This window comes from Lygodium microphyllum, chromosome 4 (genome assembly GCF_053477565.2).
Source record: "Lygodium microphyllum isolate KBCC chromosome 4, Lygodium_microphyllum_v1.1.10, whole genome shotgun sequence".
In the NCBI taxonomy this organism is placed as follows: Eukaryota; Viridiplantae; Streptophyta; class Polypodiopsida; order Schizaeales; family Lygodiaceae; genus Lygodium; species Lygodium microphyllum.
In genome coordinates, this window is record NC_141138.1 from 24,357,531 (window position 1) to 24,380,004 (window position 22,474).

At 41.3% G+C, this 22,474-nt stretch overlaps 1 protein-coding gene across 2 annotated transcripts; it reads left to right on the top strand.

Annotated features, from left to right (window-relative positions):
• The first annotated feature begins 802 nt into the window (after positions 1 to 802).
• LOC148036888 (uncharacterized) lies at positions 803 to 20,872 on the top strand. 2 transcript variants are annotated; one of them, XM_087675807.1, is made up of 15 exons: positions 803 to 1,154; positions 1,909 to 1,990; positions 2,125 to 2,210; positions 2,307 to 2,488; positions 2,577 to 2,714; positions 17,703 to 17,813; positions 17,905 to 18,108; positions 18,212 to 18,273; positions 18,405 to 18,456; positions 18,553 to 18,618; positions 18,908 to 18,982; positions 19,117 to 19,275; positions 19,363 to 19,560; positions 19,655 to 19,872; positions 19,955 to 20,872. In XM_087675807.1, exons 1-15 carry the CDS (start codon positions 935 to 937, stop codon positions 19,962 to 19,964), a joined length of 1,863 nt encoding a protein of 620 aa, XP_087531933.1. In that variant the 5' UTR covers positions 803 to 934; the 3' UTR covers positions 19,965 to 20,872. The 2 variants fall into 2 exon arrangements, with proteins under 2 accessions (XP_087531933.1, XP_087531934.1); XM_087675808.1 differs by lacking the exon at positions 19,955 to 20,872 and having other exon boundaries at positions 19,655 to 19,879.
• Positions 20,873 to 22,474: the final 1,602 nt, after the last annotated feature.

Consider the following 22,474-nt stretch of genomic DNA (forward strand, 5'->3'; position numbering starts at 1 on the left):
AGAGGGAGAGAAGAAAAAAAGGAAAATTAGGAGAGAGAGAGAGAGAGAGAGAGAGAGAGAGAGAGAGAATATAAACATAAAAAGAGAATTATATATAGGGAAAAGATAAAATTTACATACTTTAAGAGAGAGTGAGGGGGGGGGGAAGAAAGTGAACGAAGAAGAAGAAGAAGAGAGAGAGAACATGTAGAGAGAATTATAGAGAGAGAAAAAGTAAAATTTAAAAAGAGAGAGAATAAAAAATAGAGGAAAAAGAGAGAATGAAAAGGGAGGAGAGAGAGAAAGAGATGGAATTTAGGGGAGAGAGAGAGGGAGGAAAAAAAGGAGAGAGAAAGATGAAAAATGGATTGTTGAGCGGAGTTGCCGTGCGATAGCATGGTAACTGCTTGCCGCTTCAAGGCAGTGAAGCTGTCGCGAAGTGACCTAGCATTTTGTGCGCGAGAAACACTAGTGCATTTTATGTTCCTTTTTGTGTTCACCTTCTTCCTTTTTGTAAACTCTCTATATTGTTGTGTGTAGTTGTGTAGACCTGGAGTCCTCAAAGCACATTCACATGTCCATATACTTGGGTATGGTGCAACTCTTAGTTGTTTTGCTTAGACCCATTCTAGTTCTTTGTTCTAATTTCTTGTATCTCACATCTTTATTCTTGCAAGCGTAAAGACCTTGGAGAGTAGGTTTTAAAGAAAATCCGGTCCCTAGATTTTGGAGGTGCTGTTCCAGTCACTGGGCAAAAATAAAAAAAGAAAAAAAAAGGAAAAAAAAGAGTGAGGTGTAATAAGAACAAAAGACAACAATGTCGCCCCCAGGAACCTTCGCAAGTTCCTGTTCGTTTTCGAGGACTTTTTGCATGATATGAATCGCAGTGTCTGTTGATTTCACACACACATGCGACCTTGTTCTGTCGGGTAGGAATCAGTCCGTCTGCGTCTGGATGGACATGGCACTCGCGTCATCTTTCAGGAGAGCTGCCGTCAGTGGAGCCGCCGTCAGAAGGTGCGCGTTTCTGAGTCCCGTCGTATCCAGGACGCATTTCTTCTCCTCCACTGCTACTACTTGCGCAGCGGGCTTGCGGTTGTCCCTGGCTGCCAGAAAATGGACCTCGCCCCTCCTTCAATCTGGCGCCAGCAGACCCCTCTCCTCCTTTGCTCTTGGTACGCTCCTCTACTGATTGTGATAATCACACAATTCGTTCGTAGTCCATTAGACCGAGCATTGTTCATAGAGTCACTTGTCCTCAATCTCGAAATTCATAAAAATCACCAACTCTCATCAAGCACACATCGAACGGCAGCACAAGAAGTTTTACACAAATTCTCACTATGATTCTCACATTGTGAATTATGACAACATCGTGAGCTTCTGCGGGGGAGGGACCACATACCTAGCTACGGGTGGGGCCAGCCCCCTGCGCCCGACCCCACCTAGCTATGGGTGGGACCAGCAGTCCCCCTGCCCCAAACCACATCTAGCTAGGTGCGGTTGGGGGCAGGGGACTGCTGGCCCCACCCATAGCTAGGTATGCAGGCTCTCCCTCAGCTAGGTGAGGTCGGGGGCAAGGGCCGCTGATCCAAAACCCATAGCTACGTATACGGTCGCTCCCTCACTATGCTGAACACTAAAGGATCTTGGACCAACTGCCTGGGTCCCCAAATGCACCTAGCAAGGTACACAGTGCCTCCCAAGTAGAAGCTCATGATGTTGAACACCTAGGGGAAAGCAAGGGAAAAGAGCCCCTTCTCCCACATGGAAAAATGTCTAAAACTTCTTGTGCGGATAGGAATATTCAATGGCGACTCACTGGCTTCTTAATTATGATTAGCTGCTGGTTCTCTCTGACAGGCCATGTTTACTCTTTATATGCTTTAAAACAAGAAGCCCTTACATTGCCCTCTTATCTGAATTTAGGAAGTGTGTCTGTGCAAGAAGAGCCACAGGAGACATTTCAGCAGCAAGCTTTTTGCAGTGTTGCACCTTCTGGCTCAACCAGGTGACAGCCTTAGTTTTGGCATGTGGGTTATCAGTTCTTTTGCATACTGGTGTGGAAAAGTTAATGTTTGGGCTATTGTTTTATGGGTAGATGCTAAATCCGCAGTAAAATGCTCTGACACAAGTACTTCGCAGTGCAGCTATGGATGAGCATCTTAAGTGCATTTATTCTGCTATGGGCTTGCAAGATTATCTTCCAGGGGAGCATATCAGTGTGACAGGTGGGTGCTTCTTATTCGTCTCAAGGTATTTGTCTCAAGGCTATCTTAAAAATCAGATCAAGAATTACAGTGGGGTATGTGGACATGTTACTTCAGGCAAGACTATAACTTGGGGTATACCTAGTGAGTGGAACATGCAGTGGTGCATGGATGGCCGTTTTTATGAAAAGTTCACGAACGAAGAAATTACTCAAGAGTGGGGTCATGATAAAAGAAGCAGCACATGGTATGCCGATGTTGGTGGCCGTGTACTAAGGCTAGAAATGGATGAGGGTGAGGTATACATTGCTTTAATTCAGATTCTGGCTATTTTTTTGAGTGCATGTTTTTACTGGTCAATAATATGATGACTTGTATTATTTGCAGGCTTGCCTGCTAACAGCCTGGATTCGAACAGGTTACTGGGTAACAGAGGAAGCCCAAACAGCCCTTGAGATTCAGCATCATGCGGCCACATCAAATGCTTCAGAGTTGGTGTTTGATGTTAGACTGAAAAATAAGGATGTAAGCTTTTCATTCATGATAAGTTTTGGCACGTTGCTTAAGCTACTTTTGTTAACAGTATGTGCATATGTTATCTCTTGGCTGTGAGCCCTGTCATTGAACCAGCATGAGAAACTATGGAGCTCTGATAGTTGTTATCTATTTATGACAGGATTGGTCATTTTAATCTGCTATAACCAATTGTATTATGGCCGTTAGCTTAGGATTCAACAACATGCAAACACTCGCACACACTCACATTGAACAAATGAACAGCAAGAGAGAGGAGAGTTGCTGGAAGGTCACATCCACTATGTGAGAATGATAATGAAAGTACAATCCCTAAGGTACTAAGGTATCACTTGTGAAAAAATGCTCTAAACACAAAATACAAAACCAATCGTACGATAAAGAACAAACTGATAGAACAGAGTTAGGATTAGGGTAACTTAGAGAGAATGAATAGAGAGAATATTGAAGTGAATGTCTACTAAAAATAGAGTGCTCATGCAACAAACACACTATGTAGTGAATGAATTGAATCTCGAACTCCTTGTCTCAAGGACCAAGGTAAATTTAGGTAATGAGCTAGAGAGTGTATCATACTTCAAGTGGATCCCGAAATGTAGCAAGGTAGCCTCTGAGGGTTGAACACTAGCGAATGTAGTTGTGGAAGTTAGATCTAATGCAAATAGGTAGTGAGCAGAGAGAGATTGAAAAATGCAAGTATCTAAGGAAAGAGAAACATTGGGTGTTTGAAGAGGAGTGCAAATGCAAGCAATAGGAAGAATGCGACAGTGCAGAAGAGCTCTAGAAAGAGAGAGAAGATCAAACGCAAGCTTCGTAGTTGATGGTGATAGCTCTTAGTTGAAGATGATTGCTCTTGATGGCTTAGATGATACAAATGCAAGGCTGATGGTGACGCGTGACAGGTGGGGAGGATGCTTAGCAATGAACGCAGTATGGAAGGTGACTAGATCAGGAGGTGACAGTTGGATGAAGGAGATGGAGAGTGAATACAAGCGCCAAATGGATGCAATCAACAAGGGGCAGCTTGAACTGAGATGTTCTTGCGAACGGGGTGTGGGCAGCAAAGATATAACACTTGAAACCTGAAAAAATGAGATTGAATTGAATGGAGGGTAGCATGCCTATTTGTAGAATGTTTATAGGACCTTGTACTGCACACCGTTTTAAAAGTCTCTTGAACCGTGCACCAATTTAGGGTATTCTTTAATTAAGCATTTTTGGGGTTGTTTAAGTGGCTAATTCAACATGTAATGCTTATGTCACTCAACACTCCCTCTTCGGCCCATAATCTGAGCTAGAGAGTCCAAGAAGTCACCCTAGAGAGACCAAGGAATTGGACAAAGGACGCACGTCAGTTGCCTGGTGGCCTACCAAGTCTTGTAAAGATGGATGGAACCATAGTGAACGCTTTTTGTTTGTTTGTTTTTTTTTGTGGTGACGATTGTTTCAAAAAGGGAGATGGTGGTCGATCAAGGAATGGATGTGAGACTAGTAGCCATGCTCTGTCCTTGGGTAATTTTTGTACACTCTTACATTCATTTACAACATTCATTCACTTCAGAGTTTCTTCTTTGTGTTTGTATTTATATTTGAGCTTTGAGTTTTTGTATTTTGCGTTTTGCGTATAGGGTTTGAGTTTTACTTGTCTCTGTTTGAGTCTTTGTGTTGTAGTCTTGGTCGTACATGTTATGTTTCCTCAGTGTAAACCCTAGCATATCTTTACATTGACTTCTTCTCTTGATAGTGACATTGATGATGCTTACAAATTTTGATTTAAACATTACATTTTTTGTACATTTTTTGAATATTGTATCTTCATCTGCACAATCAAGAATACATGATTGTCAAAGAGCGCTTGGGCAAGTCAACAATCCCCTTGCGAGGGCACTATCCAAGTGTCACCATTACATAGCATTTTGCATGAGCATGACATCTTGCATCTCCCTTTGTCTAACTCAAATGCATTGGCATTTTGTTCATGTAAACATCCATCCATGCGCATTTATTCATTTTGGGTTGCTTTGAAGTAGTTAACTCTGGATTCACCATATTCGCGACATTTCCATAGCAGCCTTGAAAGGCAATTCCCTTTGCTTGCTTGCTTGCTTTGCCTTGCTAGCTTGCTTTCCACACATATTTTTTGCTTCACCACATATCCCCCATGTTTGCTATACATTCCACTGTTGAGCTAAAAATGCATTAGCTTTACTTGAACAGCCCCAAAACTTGCTTAATTAGTGAAGAAACCTTGTTTATTTAAAAGAAGCGTGATCCTAGAGAGTGTCTATGTCCCATAAGCACAAACCCACTTTGTTGAGAAACCCTTCAACCTATCACCCTTCACCCGCAGTTTGCGTTTTTGCGTTTTTGCATTTTGTGTTTAGGGTTTGCAGTCCCAAAAAGGGGAGCCATCCTAGACTGACTGTGCCTATTTATAGGCCACTCACCCATTCATTCCTCACGGCTGATTCATTCAGTTCGTCACCACTTCTCTCCAGCCTCTCCACTACCCTCACATCCCTTCAGGAGGACATTGTGGTTTGTGGTCAGTGGCTGTCTTCATCATCTTCCTTGTGCTACGGCACCCTTGTTCCCTTGTATCACATTCACTCCATGATTCATATCTTTATCATTCCATTCATCAGAGTTTCTTTTCTCTTCTCCTCTCCACGTTTGCCGAGTTCACTCTATATTTCTCCCCGCAAACCCTACTGTCTCGCTGATACGTCATCTTTTGACATGGTATCAGAGCTGGATCTGCTCAAACAACGGCAAAGATTCTCCACTTCAGTGAAGGCAAAGACCGATGGCGGGTTCGGCATCCACTTCTCTTCTTCTTCCGTTGTATTAAAATCTCGTTTTTGCATATTTCAGGTATTTCAGGTTGGTGCCCACACTTCGAACACGGAGGACATCGCAGTCCAAGCTGGCCATTGTTGTCTAGAACAGTCTGGCGCCTGTTTCCAGCCTATCACACATTGTTCGGAGTTGATTTCAGCATATTGATTGCTGCTACTGTTTTTTCTTGCGTTTTTAGTATATCTCTCTCCTATAGGTTGTCTTGCCTGCGCTTTTAGTTTTTCTCACCTGCTGCCTACGTTTTTAGTCTTTCTCTCTCCTCACCTACGTTTTTCTACTGGTTGCAACCTCTTACTACTAGTTGCATCCTCCTTCCACTGGCAGCTCACTTTCAACCCTTTCACTACCCTTTCACCCCTTGAGGCGGACATTGCAATTCGCGCTTCACACTGCCCTCACACCCCTTAAGGTGGACACTGCGGTTCGTGGTTCATGGTGGCTGACCTCTTCCTTCTTCAGCAAGGCACATTGGTACCCATGGCTTCTTTACCAACAGATGATTAGACTAGTGGGTACTCCTATTGTGGCATCACCGAACACACCATCGATGCTTGCGGACTTCAACCTTTGCTCCCCATTCCCCCGGAGTATATGCATCTTCCACCAGGCACTCCTTGTGCCATCTCTTTTTTCTGGGTCACAGAGATTGTTTTGCATCGGCTATCAGAGTACTATGCTCAAGGCAATAAAACACATCCGATGCGCACTAAGTCCTTTCGAGCACATGGAGGATCGATTGGCGCTACGACCTCCTGGAGATTGTCGCAATGTCAGCGACAGTCTTCTCCCACCTATTTTCGGGTATAGTGGCTACCACGGTCCGTAATTTTGCAGTTTACTCCATCAAGAGATAGTGATTATTTGATACCGTCTCCTCGTCAGTCCGCTCCTTCGAGAGATAGTGTCTGCTTGATTCCTTCCTCTTCTTCGACTATCCAGTCCGCTCCATTGAGAGACAACGTCTGTTGCCCACCTCTTGCTTATTCTAAGCCCCATCCTTCCCTACCCTTGACTACTCAGGTTCAAGAGGTACCTTTGGGAGCTCTTTGGCACCCCGGATACCCTCTTCAATACGACTGGCGGCACTTTCTTCGTCACCAAACATTTCGGAGTCCGTGATCCATGAGTTTTTCTATTCCCTATCTATTTCAGAGGGGGATTTAGAGGGGGATGTTATTTCTTTGCCCTTAGAGGAGGTATCTACTTCTTCTTCGACTTCAACGGGGGCCCCTCCATCTCCCACCTCAGAGGGGGAACCCACTCCACATGAAGCTCTTCACCGATTCTCTACTTTCTTGGGGTGGCTGTCTTCGACCAGTCATCTCTTCTATTGATATCCAGGATCTTCAGGTACCACCTAGATCGGGACCTCAGAGGTTCAGCCGTAACTTGGTGATGAGGCCTTTGTATTCCTTCCAGCATGGATGCACGGAGCTAGTGGCTCCTGAGGTTGAGTTTCGGGTTCTCCAGTTCACTCTGTCTACTGTTCTTTACTGCAGGTTCCCTTTCTGGTGGAAATCTTGGATCTTAGGGATCCCCTACATATTCTTTCTTCTCTTCTTTTTACCTTGGTCACTTGGTCAGCATGGAGCCATCTCCCAAGGTCGAGTATGGGCATATTCTTATGGTTCTCGGCACCACACAAAGTCCGACATTCCTTCTATGCATTGCATGTTTTCATCATCTTTGTACTAGGGCACTTGGGCAGGTAAACAATTTTTCTACGAGGGACATTGTCCAAGTGGCACCTGCTGCATGAGTATTCTTCAGCATGTAGCGTTGCATGAGAGGAGGTGTTGAGAAACCCTTCACCCTTTACCCACAGTTTGTGTTTTTGCGTTTTTGCGTTTTTGCGTTTTGCGTTTAGGGTTTGTAGCCCCAAAAAGGGGTGCCATCTTAGATTGACTGTGCCTATTTATAGGCCACTCTCTCATTCATTTCTCACAGCTGATTCATTCAGTCCGTCGCCACTTCTCTCTAGCCTCTCCACTACCCTCGCACCCCTTCAGGAGGACATTGTGGTTCGTGGTCCGTGGCTGTCTTTATCATCTTCCTTGTGCTACGGCACCCTTGTTTCCTTATATCACATTCACTCCATGATTCAGATCTTCATCATTCCATTCATCAGAGTTTCTTCTCTCTTCTCCTCTCCATGTTTGCCGAGTTCACTCCATGTTTCTCCCCGCAAACCCTACTGTCTTGCTGGTATGTCATCTTTTGACACTTGGGAGGACCCAAACTTTCAATAAATAAGTATGCTGCTCTCCATTCAGTTCTCAATCTCATTTTTGCAGATTTCAAGTGTTTCAGCTTGCTACCCACATCCTGTTCGCAGAGGATATCCGAGTTGAAGCTGTCATTGCTGTCTACATCAGTTGGTGCCTGTTTTCCAGCCTTCTTCACGCAGTTTGGAGTTGATTCCAGCCAGGCGATTGCTGTTTCTGCATCGATCTGCTGTCATATAGCTTGTGACGTTATCACAGCACTTGCATTTGTTACTGCAGCTGTAGAATTGAAAGTTTTCTCTCTTCTCCAGCTGCTGCCATCTTCTGTAGGCTGTTGTACAACTGTCCTCAACTGCGCTTGCCAGTTTTTCTCTCTCCTCAGCTGTCGCCCACCATTTGCTGCCTGCATTTGGCTGTTTTCTCTCTCCTCAGCTTGCTTTTACTGCACATTTTCTCTCCTCATTGCCGTGTGCATCAGATCCAGCTTCTCATTGCTGTGTTTGGTGGTGTTCGACATTCGGAGGCTGCCTTGTTGCGATTAGGGATCCATTCGGAGTACGACACACTCTCCAGCTCATTATCCTTGCCATGATCCTTGAGATACAGGAGTTCGAGGTTTAATATTCATTGATTGCATAGTGTGTTTGTTGCATGAGCATTGTATATTCAGTAGTTATATCACCTCATTTATTTTCTGTCTTCATTGTCTCTGAGTTACCCTAACCCTAACTGTGTTCTTTTATCAGTCTGGGCTTTGTTGTATGATTGTTATTTGTGTTTCTGTGTTAGGGTATTTCTTTACATGGTATCAGCCTATTCCTTTATTATCAACCTCCAATAGTGGTAGAAATAGGCTATTTATTTTGTGAAAAGTGAAGTGTTTGCTGTTTTTAAAACTTTTTATGCATTTGTGACCACTCAAACAGATAGAAAGCTAAAATGCTTGAGAACTGATAATGGGGGTGAGTTCATATCTACTGAATTCAAGTTCTTTTGTGACTTGCATTGAATTAAGAGGGAGCTTACAACTCCTTACAGCCCTTCTTCAAATGGGGTGACTGAAAGATATAATAGGACTTTATGTGAAAGAGTGCAGTGCATGCTGTCCACTACTAATCTCCCTCATGTTTTTTGGGGAGAGGCACTCAAAACCACGGTTCACATTTGGAACTGCTCTCCAAACAGGTCCTTAAATAATGGTATCCTTGAGGAGGTTTGGTTTGGCAAATCGGCCTCATATGACCATTTACGCATATTTGGTTGTGATGCTTTTGTGCATGTTAGAGATGAGCTGAGGAACAAACTTGACCCAAAATCCACCAAAGGCATTTTCATGGGCTATGGTCATGAGGGTGAATTTGGCTACAGAGTGTGGTTACCTCAGTCCAAGAATTATTCACAGCCGTAATGTTGTGTTTAAAGAGGCAAAATTGCTGAAAGGTACTTTAGCCTCTAATGAAGATATGAAATAGGTCAAATTTCAGAGTTTGCAGCCACCTATTACTTCAGAAAATAAACCTCATGGTGCTGTACCATAGGCTGAAACTAATGATCAGCCGGCTATTTTTGAGCCAAATGATGATGGATAGCAAATAGGAGCATAAGAAGGTCATGGACAGCAAGATAGACTTGCTGATTATGAAAATGTAGGTGCTGGTAATGAAAATGAAGGTGCTGTATAGCATGAACAACATGCTGAAAATGACTTACAGCAGCCAATAAATGTTGAAAATAATATACCTCCAAATGTAGAGCCAATTCTTGAAAATGTTGATCATTGGGTACGTAGGTCTATACATGTAAGAAGACAACCACATAGGTTTGACCCCTCCTTGCATTATGTGATGCTTATAGATGAGGGTGAGCCTCTTACATACAAAGAGGCCAAGTCATGCGAATTCAGTAGTAAGTGGGAGCTAGATATGCAGGAAGAGATTAAATCTCTATATGCAAATGATACTTGGGATCTTGTGTCATTGCCCAAGGGAAGGAAGCCTCTTCCAAACAAATGGGTGTACAAAGTAAAGACAGTTGATGGGAAACCCAAGTACAAGGCAAGACTAGTTGCTAAAGGGTATGTACAGAAGGAAGGGATTTACTGCCAAGAGGTCTTCTCGCCTGTTGTGAAGATGACCACTCTACGTGTGCTTTTTGCTCTCATTGCTGTATTGGACTTAGAGCTATACCAAATGGATGTAAAAACAACTTTCTTGCATGGTGACATTGATGAGGAAATTTACATGAAATAGCCCGAGGGCTTTGTAGTTCCCGGAAAAGAATAGATGGTGTGTAAACTAAAACACAACCTATATGGGCTGAAGCAAGTACCACGGTAGTGGTATAAAAAGTTTGACACTTTTATGCTATTTCATGGGTTTACACGCAGCCATGCAGATCATTGTTTGTACATGAAAAAGGATACAGATGGCAGCCCCATCATACTTGTTTTGTGTGCGGATAATATGTTGCTAGCTGGGAACAGAAAGACTAGCTTGGATGCTCTCAAAAATCAGCTGAAATCAGCTTTCTCCATGAAAGATTTGGGGAATGCAGAGCATATTTTGCGCATGAGGATTCGTACAGATAGAATGCAGAAATTGCTGTTTTTATATGAAGAAAAGTACATTGAAAAGGTATTGAATAGATTTAATATGGCTGAAGCTAAGCCTTTTGCGGTACCCTTACCTCCTTATCTTAAGCATAGTAAAGCTAATAGCCCAAAAGATGACGTGGAAGCAAATGCTATGAAGGGAGTCTCTTATGCATCAGCTTATGGCTCTCTTATGTATGCCATGGTTGCTACTCGTCCAGACATTGCTCATGTAGTGGGAGTTGTTAGCAGGTTTATGTCAAATCTTGGCAAAACACATTGGGAGGCTGTCAAGTGTATTCTTAGATACCTCAAGAGTACAAAAAAAAAATAATATTTGCTATGGGCAGGATGTACTTAGTTTGTAGGGTTATTGTGATGCAGACATGGCGGGTGACTTGGACACTCCTAGGTCCACTAGCGGGCATATACCGTCTTCATAGTTGTTGGTGGGGTTGTTTCTTGGTGTTCTAGGTCGCAGAATATCGTTGCACTGAGTACCACTGAAGTTGAATACATATCAGCTATTGAAGCTTCTAAGAAAGCTATATGGTTGAGCAAACTTGCAGAGAATCTTGGCAGTTTTGGGATGTGATAGCCAGAGTGTTGTGTATGTGGCTAAGAATGCCATGTATCATTCACGCACAAAGCATATAGATGTGCGATATCACTTCATCAGACAGATTCTGAAAGACGGTCAAATCACATTGACCAAGATCAAAACACAAGACAATCTTGCAGATGTTCTTACTAAAAGTCTAAGCAAAGCTCAGCACGAGCATTGTATACGACTAGTGGAAGTTGGTGAGAGATTCACTTCGGACCTTTAAGTGGGAGGTTGTTGGGATAAAGGCTCGTTTAACCTTTCGTATATAGTACATGCACATTATTTAGATGTACATGTGAATGCACCTTTATGTTTCCTAAGTATAAATATATTTTATTCTTTGTGTATCAACACATTGTTGGTACACGAGAATCGTACTTTCACTCTTCACTCTCTCAGACTCTCTCACCAGCCATCACACACTCACGCTCACTTCTCCTTGAACTTCTGTACATCCACAGCAGGCTACAATAATACATTTGAATGAGTTCAACTCAATTTTTAGTCAGTTGATTGCTTTGGATTTCCATATTGATGATGAGTTCAAGGCTATGTTCTTGCTATGCACTTTGCTTGAAAGTTGGGATATCTTTAGGACAGCTTTGAGTAACTCAAATGCTCAGCTGTTATATTCTGATGTGGAGAGTTCTTTGTTGATTGAAGAACTCAACAAGCAAAATAATTCAGCAAACAAGTTTTCTAATGCATTCCACACTAGGGGCAGATTTTAGTAAAAGGACAGTTTTGAAAATAGAGCAAGCAGCAAGTCTCGTGGCAAAAATGTGTAGTTTTGTCATTGTGGCAAGAAAGGGCACTACAAACATGACTGTTTTCAATTGAAGAAAGAGAAAGGCAAAAACAAAAACATTGAAGACAACAAGGCTGAGGAAAAGGACAACTAGCCTGCAAAAAAGAGTAGTGTGAAGATAGAGGAGGTAAATGTGGTCACTCATGAGAACAAGAGTGACGATGATGTACTTCTTGCTTCTTCTTTGAGTGCACATGTATTGTTTACAGAGTCTGAGGTTGACATGCACACTTTGATACTCGATTCAGGTGCGTCTTTTCATGTTATACCACATCATGAGTGGTTTTCTGACTACAATGGTGGTGCACATGGTGTTGTCCACTTAGGGGGTAATTATGTATGTAAAATTGCAGGCATTGGCAATGTGAAATTGGAATTTCAGCACGGCTCCATGTTTGTTTTGCATAATGTGAGGCATGTACCTCAGCTCAAGAAGAGCTTGATAAGCACAGGGCAACTAGATGATGAAGGCTATCACACATCACTTTTGCGGATAGCAAATGGAATATTTGTAGGGGATCTTGCATTGTTGCCAAGGGCTCCAAAAGTGTTACTTTGTATCCTTTGTATGTATCTAGCGTGTGTAACCATGTAGTCGCCATAGTTTGGGTTATTTGTCGTCTTTGAGGTATGCTGATTTCGAACAGTGTGATCATTGTATTTATGGTAAGCATGCTCAAACATCACATAAGAAATCTCTTTCTCTAAAGTCTTCACCCTTAGAGTTGGTACATTCAGATGTATGTCAGATGTGAGGGTTATCTCTAGGGGTAAAGAAGTATTTCATTACTTTTGTTGATGATGCCACACGCAAAGTATGGGTTTATCCAATCCTTTGTAAAGACGAGGCCTTGGATAAATTTAAAAAATTCTTGGCACTTATTGAAAATCAGACCAACAAGACATTAAAGTGTCTTCGCTTTGACAATGGTGGGGAATGTGTGTTCAAAGCCTTTCAGGAATTTTGTAACAACAAAGAGATGAAAAGGAAGCTCATCGCTTCTCACAATCCACCCCAAAATGGTGTTGCAGAACGTATGAACAGGACCATTTAAGACAGGGTCCGTACAATGCTGTCACATGCTGCTTTCCCTCATGAATTTTGGGCAGAGGATATTATGACAGCCGTACACTTGATTAATTGGTCACCAAACAAGTCTTTGGGGGGGGGGGGGGGGGCTGGGATTCCTCAAGAAGCTTGGTCGGGCAAGCCACCTTCGTATGCTTACTTGAGAGTGTTTGGCTGCGAGGCATTTTTGCACATTCAGAAGGAAGAATGCAAAAAACTTGAGCCAAAGTCTTGTAAATGTATTTTCCTAGGAAATGGTGATGAGGGTAAAATGGGGTATAGGTTATGGGATCTCAAAAAAACGGAAAATTATACGCAGCAATGATGTTATCTTTCAGGAAGACCGCATGCACAAACAACCTGAAAAGATTGAGGAACTCAGAAGGGTTGTATTTCGGGAAGATGTACCGATAGGACAGCAAAGGATGCCTGTTAGATAGCAGCAAATACCTGCTGTAAATATCACTCAAAATGCAGGGAATAATGCTGGAAATGATCAGCAAGATATTGCCCATGATGTACCACAAATTCAGCAAGTACAGATGCCTTCGGAACAACCAGAACCAGATGTACAACATGCTGAACCTGTAGAACAGCAAGCTGTTAATGCAGATTTGTAAGCCGAACAGCCAGCAAATTTGATCATTGGGTCCGTAGGTCGACCAGAATGCAAGGATAGCCAGATAGGTTTGTTCGTGGTGTTAATTATGTGACTGATAATGTCATGTTGATAGATTGTGGTGAACTGTCATGCTTCAAGGAAGCAATGGACAGAAAAGATAGCAAGAAATGGCATAAGGCTATGCTGTTAGAGATGGAATCTCTCATGAAAAATGACACTTGGGATTTGGTGCATTTGCCTAAAGGGCAGAAAGTGCTACCATGCAAATGGGTTTACAAAATAAAAGTCACTCCTGGTTCTTTGCCAAGGTGCAAGGCACGACTGGTTGCTAAAGTGTACAAGCAAGAACATGGAATTGATTTTGATGATATTTTTTCTCCAATAGTCAAAATGACTACTTTACAAACGATTTTGGGCTTGGTTGCATTTGAAGATATGAAACTCATATAGATGGATGCAAAAACAGCTTTTTTACATTATGATGTGCATGAGGAGATCTATATGTAGCAACTTGAGGGTTTTGTTGCACATGGAAAAGAGCACATGGTACATAAACTCGACAAGAGTTTGTATGGGTTGAAGCAGGCACAACGAGAATGGTATCATAAATTTGATACATTTATGTAATCCTAGGGATTCCATAGATCTCAAGTTGATCATTGCTTATACACCAAGAAGGCAGCAGATGGCAGCCTTCTTCTCTTGGTTTTGTATGTGGATGACATACTGTTTGTAGGTAAGGATGTTCATGATTTGGACTTCTTGAAACAAGCCTACACAAATAGCTTTGATATGAAGAATCTTGGTGAGGCTAATCATATTCTTGGCATGCGTATACTTAAGGACAGATTGAAGGGTCTTCTCTATCTATCATAGCAGGAGTATGTTACTAAGGTTTTGCAGTGTTTCAATATGGAAGGGGGGAAAGCCATTGGTGTACCGTTGCCTCGATATGTGAAACTTAGTGTAGATGACAGCTCTACATTTGATGATGAAAAGGTTGAGATGGCCAAGATTTCTTGTGCTTCAGCTGTTGGTAGCTTGATGTATGCTATGGTTGCCACATGTCCTGACATTGCATTTACGGTAGGAGTGGTTAGCAGGTACATGGCATATCCTTGCAAAAAGCATTGGGAACCAGTGAAGGGTATCATGAGATACCTTAAGGGCACAAAGGATTTGTGTATCTGCTTTGGGAAGTAGAAGCCATTTGTTCTTGGCTTCACGGATGCAAACTATGCTGGTCATCCTGACTACAGGAAGTCTACTTTAGGATATGTGTTCATGTTTATAGGGGGGGCAATCTCTTGGATATCTAGGCTATAAAAGTGTGTTGCATTGTCTACTACAGAGGCAGAGTATGCAGCTGCCACCGAGGCATTGAAGAGTGCGAGAGGAAGCACTCAGGAAGTGCGCACGTCAATCAAGGTGTGTTCAGCTGTGCAATGCAGCGAGAGTGAAGAGTCGAGAGATGTGTGTGTACCAATGTGGTACACAAAGAATAAAAGAATATATTTATACCTAGGGTGCGTTATACTTACACCCACAAGGGTGTGTTCACATGTGTAAATAAATATATATACAGGAGTAGCATAAGGGCCTTTGCACCCAACAACCTCCCACTTAAAGGTTTTAAGCGAACCTTTAACCAACTCCCACTAGTCTAATGCAATGCTCATGTTGAGCCTTTGCAAGACTCTTAGTGAGAACATCTTGTCAGAGTGCAGCGATGCGGAAGCGTGGAACCAAGACTGAGAGAGAGTGAACACGGAGAGAAGAGAGAGAGAGAGAGAGACAGTGAAACACAGAAAATCTGCAGTGTACACCAGCCCCAAACGGATGCACCAACAACAATAGGAGCATCAGAGATTGTGATCTTTAGGAGAAAGTGCATCAGCAGCAATTGTCAGCTTCCCAAGGTCAAGAATATGCAATCTCCATCACCAAAATGGTCTCCAATGGTTGGGAATTGGCCCCAAAAGCTAGCAGCAACAGTCCAACCCCTCTATCCAACAGCTCCAAAATGAAAAAACGAGATTTCCCTCTCCCTTCAGCCCTATTTAGCCTTTCCCCCACTTGCATGGGAAAGTTTTGCCAAGTGGCAACTTTCTTAATCCATTTTCAGCAATTTTCAGCCATTTAATTAATTTTCAGAATTAATTAATTTTGAAAATTAATTCAGCCCCTAATCCATGCCCAGAAAATTGACCTTGCCCATCCAAAATTAATTGGCTAGGCCATTTGCAACCCAAAGTGGTCCCATGCATTAATTGACCCTTGGGCAAGCATTAATCCATTAATTAATGTCTAGTTCCTAGTGTCACCACTAACACTTAATGGCCAATTAATGGTCCTAGGGACAAACTGACACCCAAATTCACCTAGAATCTAACAAGTGTAACTTGTTACATCTTTTGCCTTTGACACCCATCTTTTTCACAGGGTCCTTGGGCCTTCAACTGTAAAAAAGTAGCTTGCACCTCACATGTGCATCTTTTAATTGCACATTTGATTAATCCTTTAATCAAATGTCAATTAAACATAAGCAAAGCATCAAATTTTCACGTCCTCGTGACAGAGTTACCTCGGAAGTCTTGGACAAATAGTCCTCACGCCATGCAAAAATTGGCCATATGTTATGACACAGGCAAGAATGGGGGTAAACTTGATATTTTTCCATCTTTGTTATCTGAAGTCTTTGCTCCAGAGTTGAATAATCATGTGAAGCATTGGTGGTGCACTGAAGAGGCTATGCTAAAGGAGTTATGGAAATGGAACAGGTAGTAGGAACCAATATATGTTATGGAATGCCGATTCTAAAAGGAGACACTATATGAAGTGGTTTATGGAGAGATTCCTTCTCTTCATCAAAACAGATACTATTACTAGAGAGACTTTTGGTATTTTGTGGTATGCAGAAAATATAGCAGTGCCTAATTGGGCTGGAACATTGCATGACAAGCTGATGCAAGAGTTGTATGTGCCTATGGTCAGAAAGCAGCAGCAAAAGAGTAGGGTTGGCTCTATGCTTGGAGCCCTTTATGCACATCTGTTGGTAGTTTGCCCTACGATAAAGTCATCCATGTGGGATACACTGAAAGGGTTAAAGTCTCATGCTTTGAAGAGGCAAAAGACGGTTGATGGCAGCCCATTTCATTATACCTTGCATATCTTGTGTTCTTTGATTATCATGTTGTATTCTTTTGCTTCCCTTATTTGTGCTATTCTGACCTGGTATTAGATGTCGAGGTCTGCTGATCCGCTTCATGCTGTTCCTAACATTAGTTTTGGTTCCCTGCTGTACCACTGCTCAACTTCAGAAAGTAACATTTTCATTATAATCAGGTTTGAGCCCCAACATTGTAAATGCAAAAAGGATTTAGGTAGTGTTTATTTCTAAAGGACAATACTCAAGTATCCTATTTTACTAGTCAAATATTCCCACATTCATGCATATGGCTAAAAGAAATAATGAGAATCTTCACTGTTAATATCTTTCACACAGATTGAATCCGTCAATGGTCGGCATCCATATACATGAGATCACATTGATCGTTTGATGGAATTTTCCATTCATTGAATCAAATATCAAACATGATCACACAGGTCCAAATGAGAGTGAGCCATTCAATGTTACAGAATTATATGAACTTAAGTCTCTGAACCTGTAGTTTTTTTCAGTTTAATATGTACTATGTGGGTGCAATCACTGAATCGGCAGTCCCTCCATTGTGATCCATACCGCAAATAGCTTGCACAAGTCAAACACTGAATCAGGAATCTATCATAATCCTTCCTTTTATGATTCATTCTGCAGAACATGCATTCTTCACAATTTCTTGAGACCGTAGTTGTTTCTTTACAAAATCTGAGTGGTTGCGACATTGGAATTGCATGACATTTCCATCATTTTCTTACTTACTCTTTTAACAAAGTTGAATCCATTGCATAACTGCCTTTCATGTTTTATGTCGTTACCATGGTTATAATGAAGGATACATGATGTCCTATGGTTATGGCATGCACTGTACCTTCCTGACATTCATGTGGCAGCATACTCTAGTTGCAAAGGAAACAAAAAGAAACAAAACTGTCCATGCATTTGGCTTGATGCTTGGTTCATTTGCTGATTTAGGTTTCTTGTTTTTTGCTCTTTTTTACCCTTGTTTGTCAAACTTTGGACACTGGTGCTATGTTAGGTGGTGGCACAAACTGTCATTGACAAACATACTTGGCTGCCGAAGAGGATGTGCTTTCCACGTTTTCGTCAGGGTAGAGGGTGGACTTTCTCAGATTGGCAACGAATAATGGTATGAAAAACATTGGTCCTGAATTGTTTGTTGAACTGGAGTAATCCTCACCAATGAGCAAACCTTTAAAAGTACTGTTTTTTCTGTGTAGCCAAATCGCAGCATTCGTTTACCAATGCTCTCCGTGCGCTCTTCTTCTGCAACAACACAAGAGACTTTTAGAATTGTGGAAGTGACAGCAAGCTCTACAGTGAATGATTCTGCTTATACATTTCCAGATACTTTAATACTTCCTCGTCACAACCATCGGTACCCACGTGCTGAGTTCAACAAATCTTGTTCTCCGTACGTTCAGGTAAAGACCTTGAATGAGCACTGAACTCCTTGAAAGACGTAGCTTTTTCACAGATCACAGCTTCTTTTTTGTTCAAGTAAAAATAATCACGCTTGACTTGCAGATGACGAAATCCAGGACTGGCCATTATGTTGTCCGACCACTCATTGATGGTAAAGAAGTTGGGTATGTCAGTTCCACTGGATTTACATTGGATTTATTCTTTTCAGTAAAACATAAGTGAGAGGCTGTGTAGTAACTAAGTTTCCTTTTTCATTTTATTATTTTCCTCCTTTCGGCTGGATTTGGCCCAACAGGTATTTCATTGTTGATACAGGGACAGGCACACTGGCAATCACTCAAAGAAAGGTAGGGGCATCCATATGATTGTGATAAGCTAGTAATTTTTAAGTTTGTGAAATACTGAGGTTCTTGACCACTTCGTGTCACATTTTGTGATCATAGGCAAGGCAGCTCGGTTTGTCCACCTTTGGGGAAGTGCATGCAACTAGCATTTCGGGTGGCCAAGTGGTGAGGAGAGTAGCTTAAGATGAGATTATAGGGTTCCGTTGTCGGTCCAAATATGTTGGTCTCCTGAAGACCTTGAACTAAATGGACAGCTTTTCTGGATTCATGAATTAGCCTTTACAAGGACACAGTTTTATCCTGCTCAGAACTAAGTATTCTTCTGAATTGTTAAAATCATGACACAATCTTTTTCAAAATGGAACTTATTCTGTGATCTCCCAATGCATATGCATACAATGGTCTGGTTTTGAAGTGCGTGTAATTTTTTGATCTCTCACCAACATGCGTGCAGTTGACAACTCGGTTTTCAAGAGGATCCAGTTTTGAGGTTGGACGCTTGAAGATCAAGGATCCAATTTTTGTCCAGGCCAGTGCTCAAGCTTTTTAAAAGCCTATTTGGGCCTGAATTGATTTTTCAAGTTCATGCTTTGGCATGTCTTTATTATTTATGTATTACTTGATGCTTCAGCTATCATTTGCAATATGTGATACTCATTGCAGGTTGGCATAGACAAATTATTAAAAGATGCTGATGGGCTTTGTGGCTTTGAGATATTTCATGGCTCTATAGTAGAAATGTCTCATATAGACAGGACATTGTCTTTATATGATCCAGTTGAATACAAGGCTTCACCACGTGGATGTAATATACGATGGCAGGTCCGAGAATGCTGCAACATTGAAGCAGTGAGCATTGCATGCTATACTGGATGTTTTGACTAAAATTGCTAGCATTGTCTGCTGCAGAGGATGTACCTGTATGATAGAGTTCCACATATACTTGCAAAAATTAATGGGCGTGAAGCATTGTTGATGCTGGATACAGGTGCTGCTGGTCCAGGTTTGATGTTTCCCAACACTGCTGTACAAGGCTTTGACAACAATCAGTCAGCTGATGTACCTGCTGCACTGGGTAGAGGAGGGCGTACGTTATATGTTTCTCAGGTTACTGTCTATTTTTATAGTTAGTAACTTCTCTTTTTTGGTTTGCAGAGGCTGTGTGCACATGTAACCTTAAACTATGTATGCTAATTTGCAGGCAGAGTATGGGAATGTGCAAGCATTTGAAATAGCGGGTTGCTCATTCACTGATCTCACGGCTTTGGTTCCCAACAAAAGCGGCCAGCAAATGGGCCTCTCCGGCTACTGTGCTGGTGTTATATGTGCCGAAATGCTCAAGCATTTTATTATCGTTTTTGATTATGCCAATCGGCGAATAGCATTCTTGGATCAAAGGCATCGGAGGACAAATGCCAGGTTTTGATTTTTAGAACTTTCTTCAAGTTTGGTGTCCTATTAATTGATGTACTGATTCTAATGTCCACCTTTATATGTGAAGGAACACATGATGTTTCAAAATGATGAGTGTCTTACAAAGTTGAACCCTATGCTGGAATTCTGGAGCGTAGAATTCAGGATGCCAGTTATTCTACTTCCCTTGATTGATTATGCCTCAGAGAACCATCAAACTGAAACAATTTTCAATAGTAGTTCACCAATGTTTAAGGATATTGAAGCAGGAGCAAGGGCAAGCACTCCAAATCCGTTATCTTCAGCTAGATGTCTTCACAATGACAAAGCAGTCTTCTCCATTAGATGTATATGCAAATCATCCTTTAGTGAGAATCCCCTTAAGCAGACCCAATAAGTGGTGCTTCTCATCGTCCTTGCAGTGGAGTACTTGACATAGAGGTTATCTCCAAAGTCCTGTGAGCTTGAGTGAACAGCTCTTGATTGAGAATTGAAGCACCACTTGAATTGCTTTTGCTGAATTAGTTGAATCCCACTTAGTCTTCTGTGGTGGGACATAGAAGTTGATCCTTAAAAGAACTCTCTTCCAGGACATCCAGGTGTCCTTGAAACTAGTGATCTTTGTGGAACTAAAGATCTAATGTCCAATAAATTTTTTGCAATGATTTGTTAATCCTATAGGCAATAGAGGTTGAGGAACTCACAGAAAGTGAGAGGAAAGTTGCATCATCAAAACATTGAATATGTTTTTGAAACACATGGAATGTAATAGCATGTTTTGTTCCTTATTAGTGATTATGGACATCGACCATCCGTCAATTACGAGTCTAGCATCCCAGCCCAAAATTGACACTTGTATCTTTATCAAACAGGTACCACTGAATGTATCATACCATTTTTTCCCTTAAGGATTTATTTTTGGCAAAGCAAAGGATAGTTGTGTTGTGTGATCTTGCCATCAAGCCTAACGAGGAAGCAAAATGTTTTAAGCCTTTTTCTTGTGGCATATATGTGTGCCTTTATTCCTAAATGTTTCTACCTTTATCTTGTATTATGTACATGACATTATTTGGTCTTTATTCATCATTTCGAGTGTTTTTTAGTTCTCTTTTCATTTTGTACAAGAGATAACAACTCAGCTTCTATGTAAGATAAGACTTTGGATTATCCTTCTAACAAGAAAAGAAAAATGTTGTGACAAGTGACATGGGAGGTGTGATGCAAATCACTCGATGAAAGTTACACGTTAGGGAAAGGGAAAGCATACATATAAGAGTGTTGAATGTGAGTGCTTTAGAGTTCTTTCAATGGCCCTTGGGTTAGCTAGCTTAATTGATGGCTTTTGCTAAAGGTGCTAATTGGACACTAGATAGGTTGTGAATGGCTCCTCTTGATGTTTATTTGTGTAGCCCTTGGGTCAGCCAACTTAAATTGATGGTTTTTACTAAATTTGCTAATTGGCCACTAGGTAGGCAGTGAATGGCTTCTCTCACAATGTTTGTGCCATCTTAAATGGTGACACTTATACATAGATTTGGGAGCCTCTCTAGATAGGGAGACTAGACTTGCTTTAGCATTGCCTTAAGAGATGTGTAGGCATGCTAAAATGAGCACATGGTTGTAGTTACACAAGCTACATATGGATCACTTCCTGCCTTTAATGCTCATTCAATAGAAGCTCAACATGTTCATCAAGATTGATGTTATTCAATGGTGTACAAGTATATGGGTAACACCTAGTGAAAACTTTTAACTAAGAGCATTTTCTCCTTTTTCTTTTGACAGTTTCATGATTTTTTCAAGATAAGAGGAAATACAAAAAGTGAGTCCTAAAAATGGAGCAAAACTGGAAATGCAAGCACGAAAAAGTGAGTGATCAACTTCTTGCCAGCATACTCGCCTTGAATCACTCAAAATGCTAAAATACAAATGTCAAGTATAGTGATTGCAATACAAAAATCCAATGCAATTGCAAATTTTATACATGCTTGGGTTGCACATGAAATTACTCAATTTGAGCTACATTGTGGTTACCAAGGAGAATTGGATATTGGTGCTTGCGTGTTCACACAACTGAACTTGGTAATGATACGAAAATTTATAATTAGTGTTTGTCTCATGAACAATTGGGCCAACAAATAGTTTGATCTTGAAATACAGATCAATAACTAATATTAGCTTGCCAATGAACAAAACCAGTTGACATTACAAAATCATTTCTAATATCAATTCGTGTTGTATAAGAATTTGAATAAATAAATACGGTAGATGAAAGCTCATAGAAAGAGTAGTCCATTTCTACAAGCAAAGTTTGGGGTGCACACAAATTACTCAATTTGAGCTACATTGTGGTCAACAAAGAGAATTAGATATTGATGCATGTTCACACGATTGAATATGCCAATGACACAAATTTATAATCCATATTTATCTCATGATAAAGGTATAAGAAAACAATTTGATATTGAAATATAGATGAATATCTTATTTCAATTTTCCAATGAACAAAACAATTTCACATTCAATCTACATCAGCCTATGCTTTACAAGAAGCTGGCTAAATAGATATGATAGATGACCCTTATAAGGAGCACCACATTTCTATAGG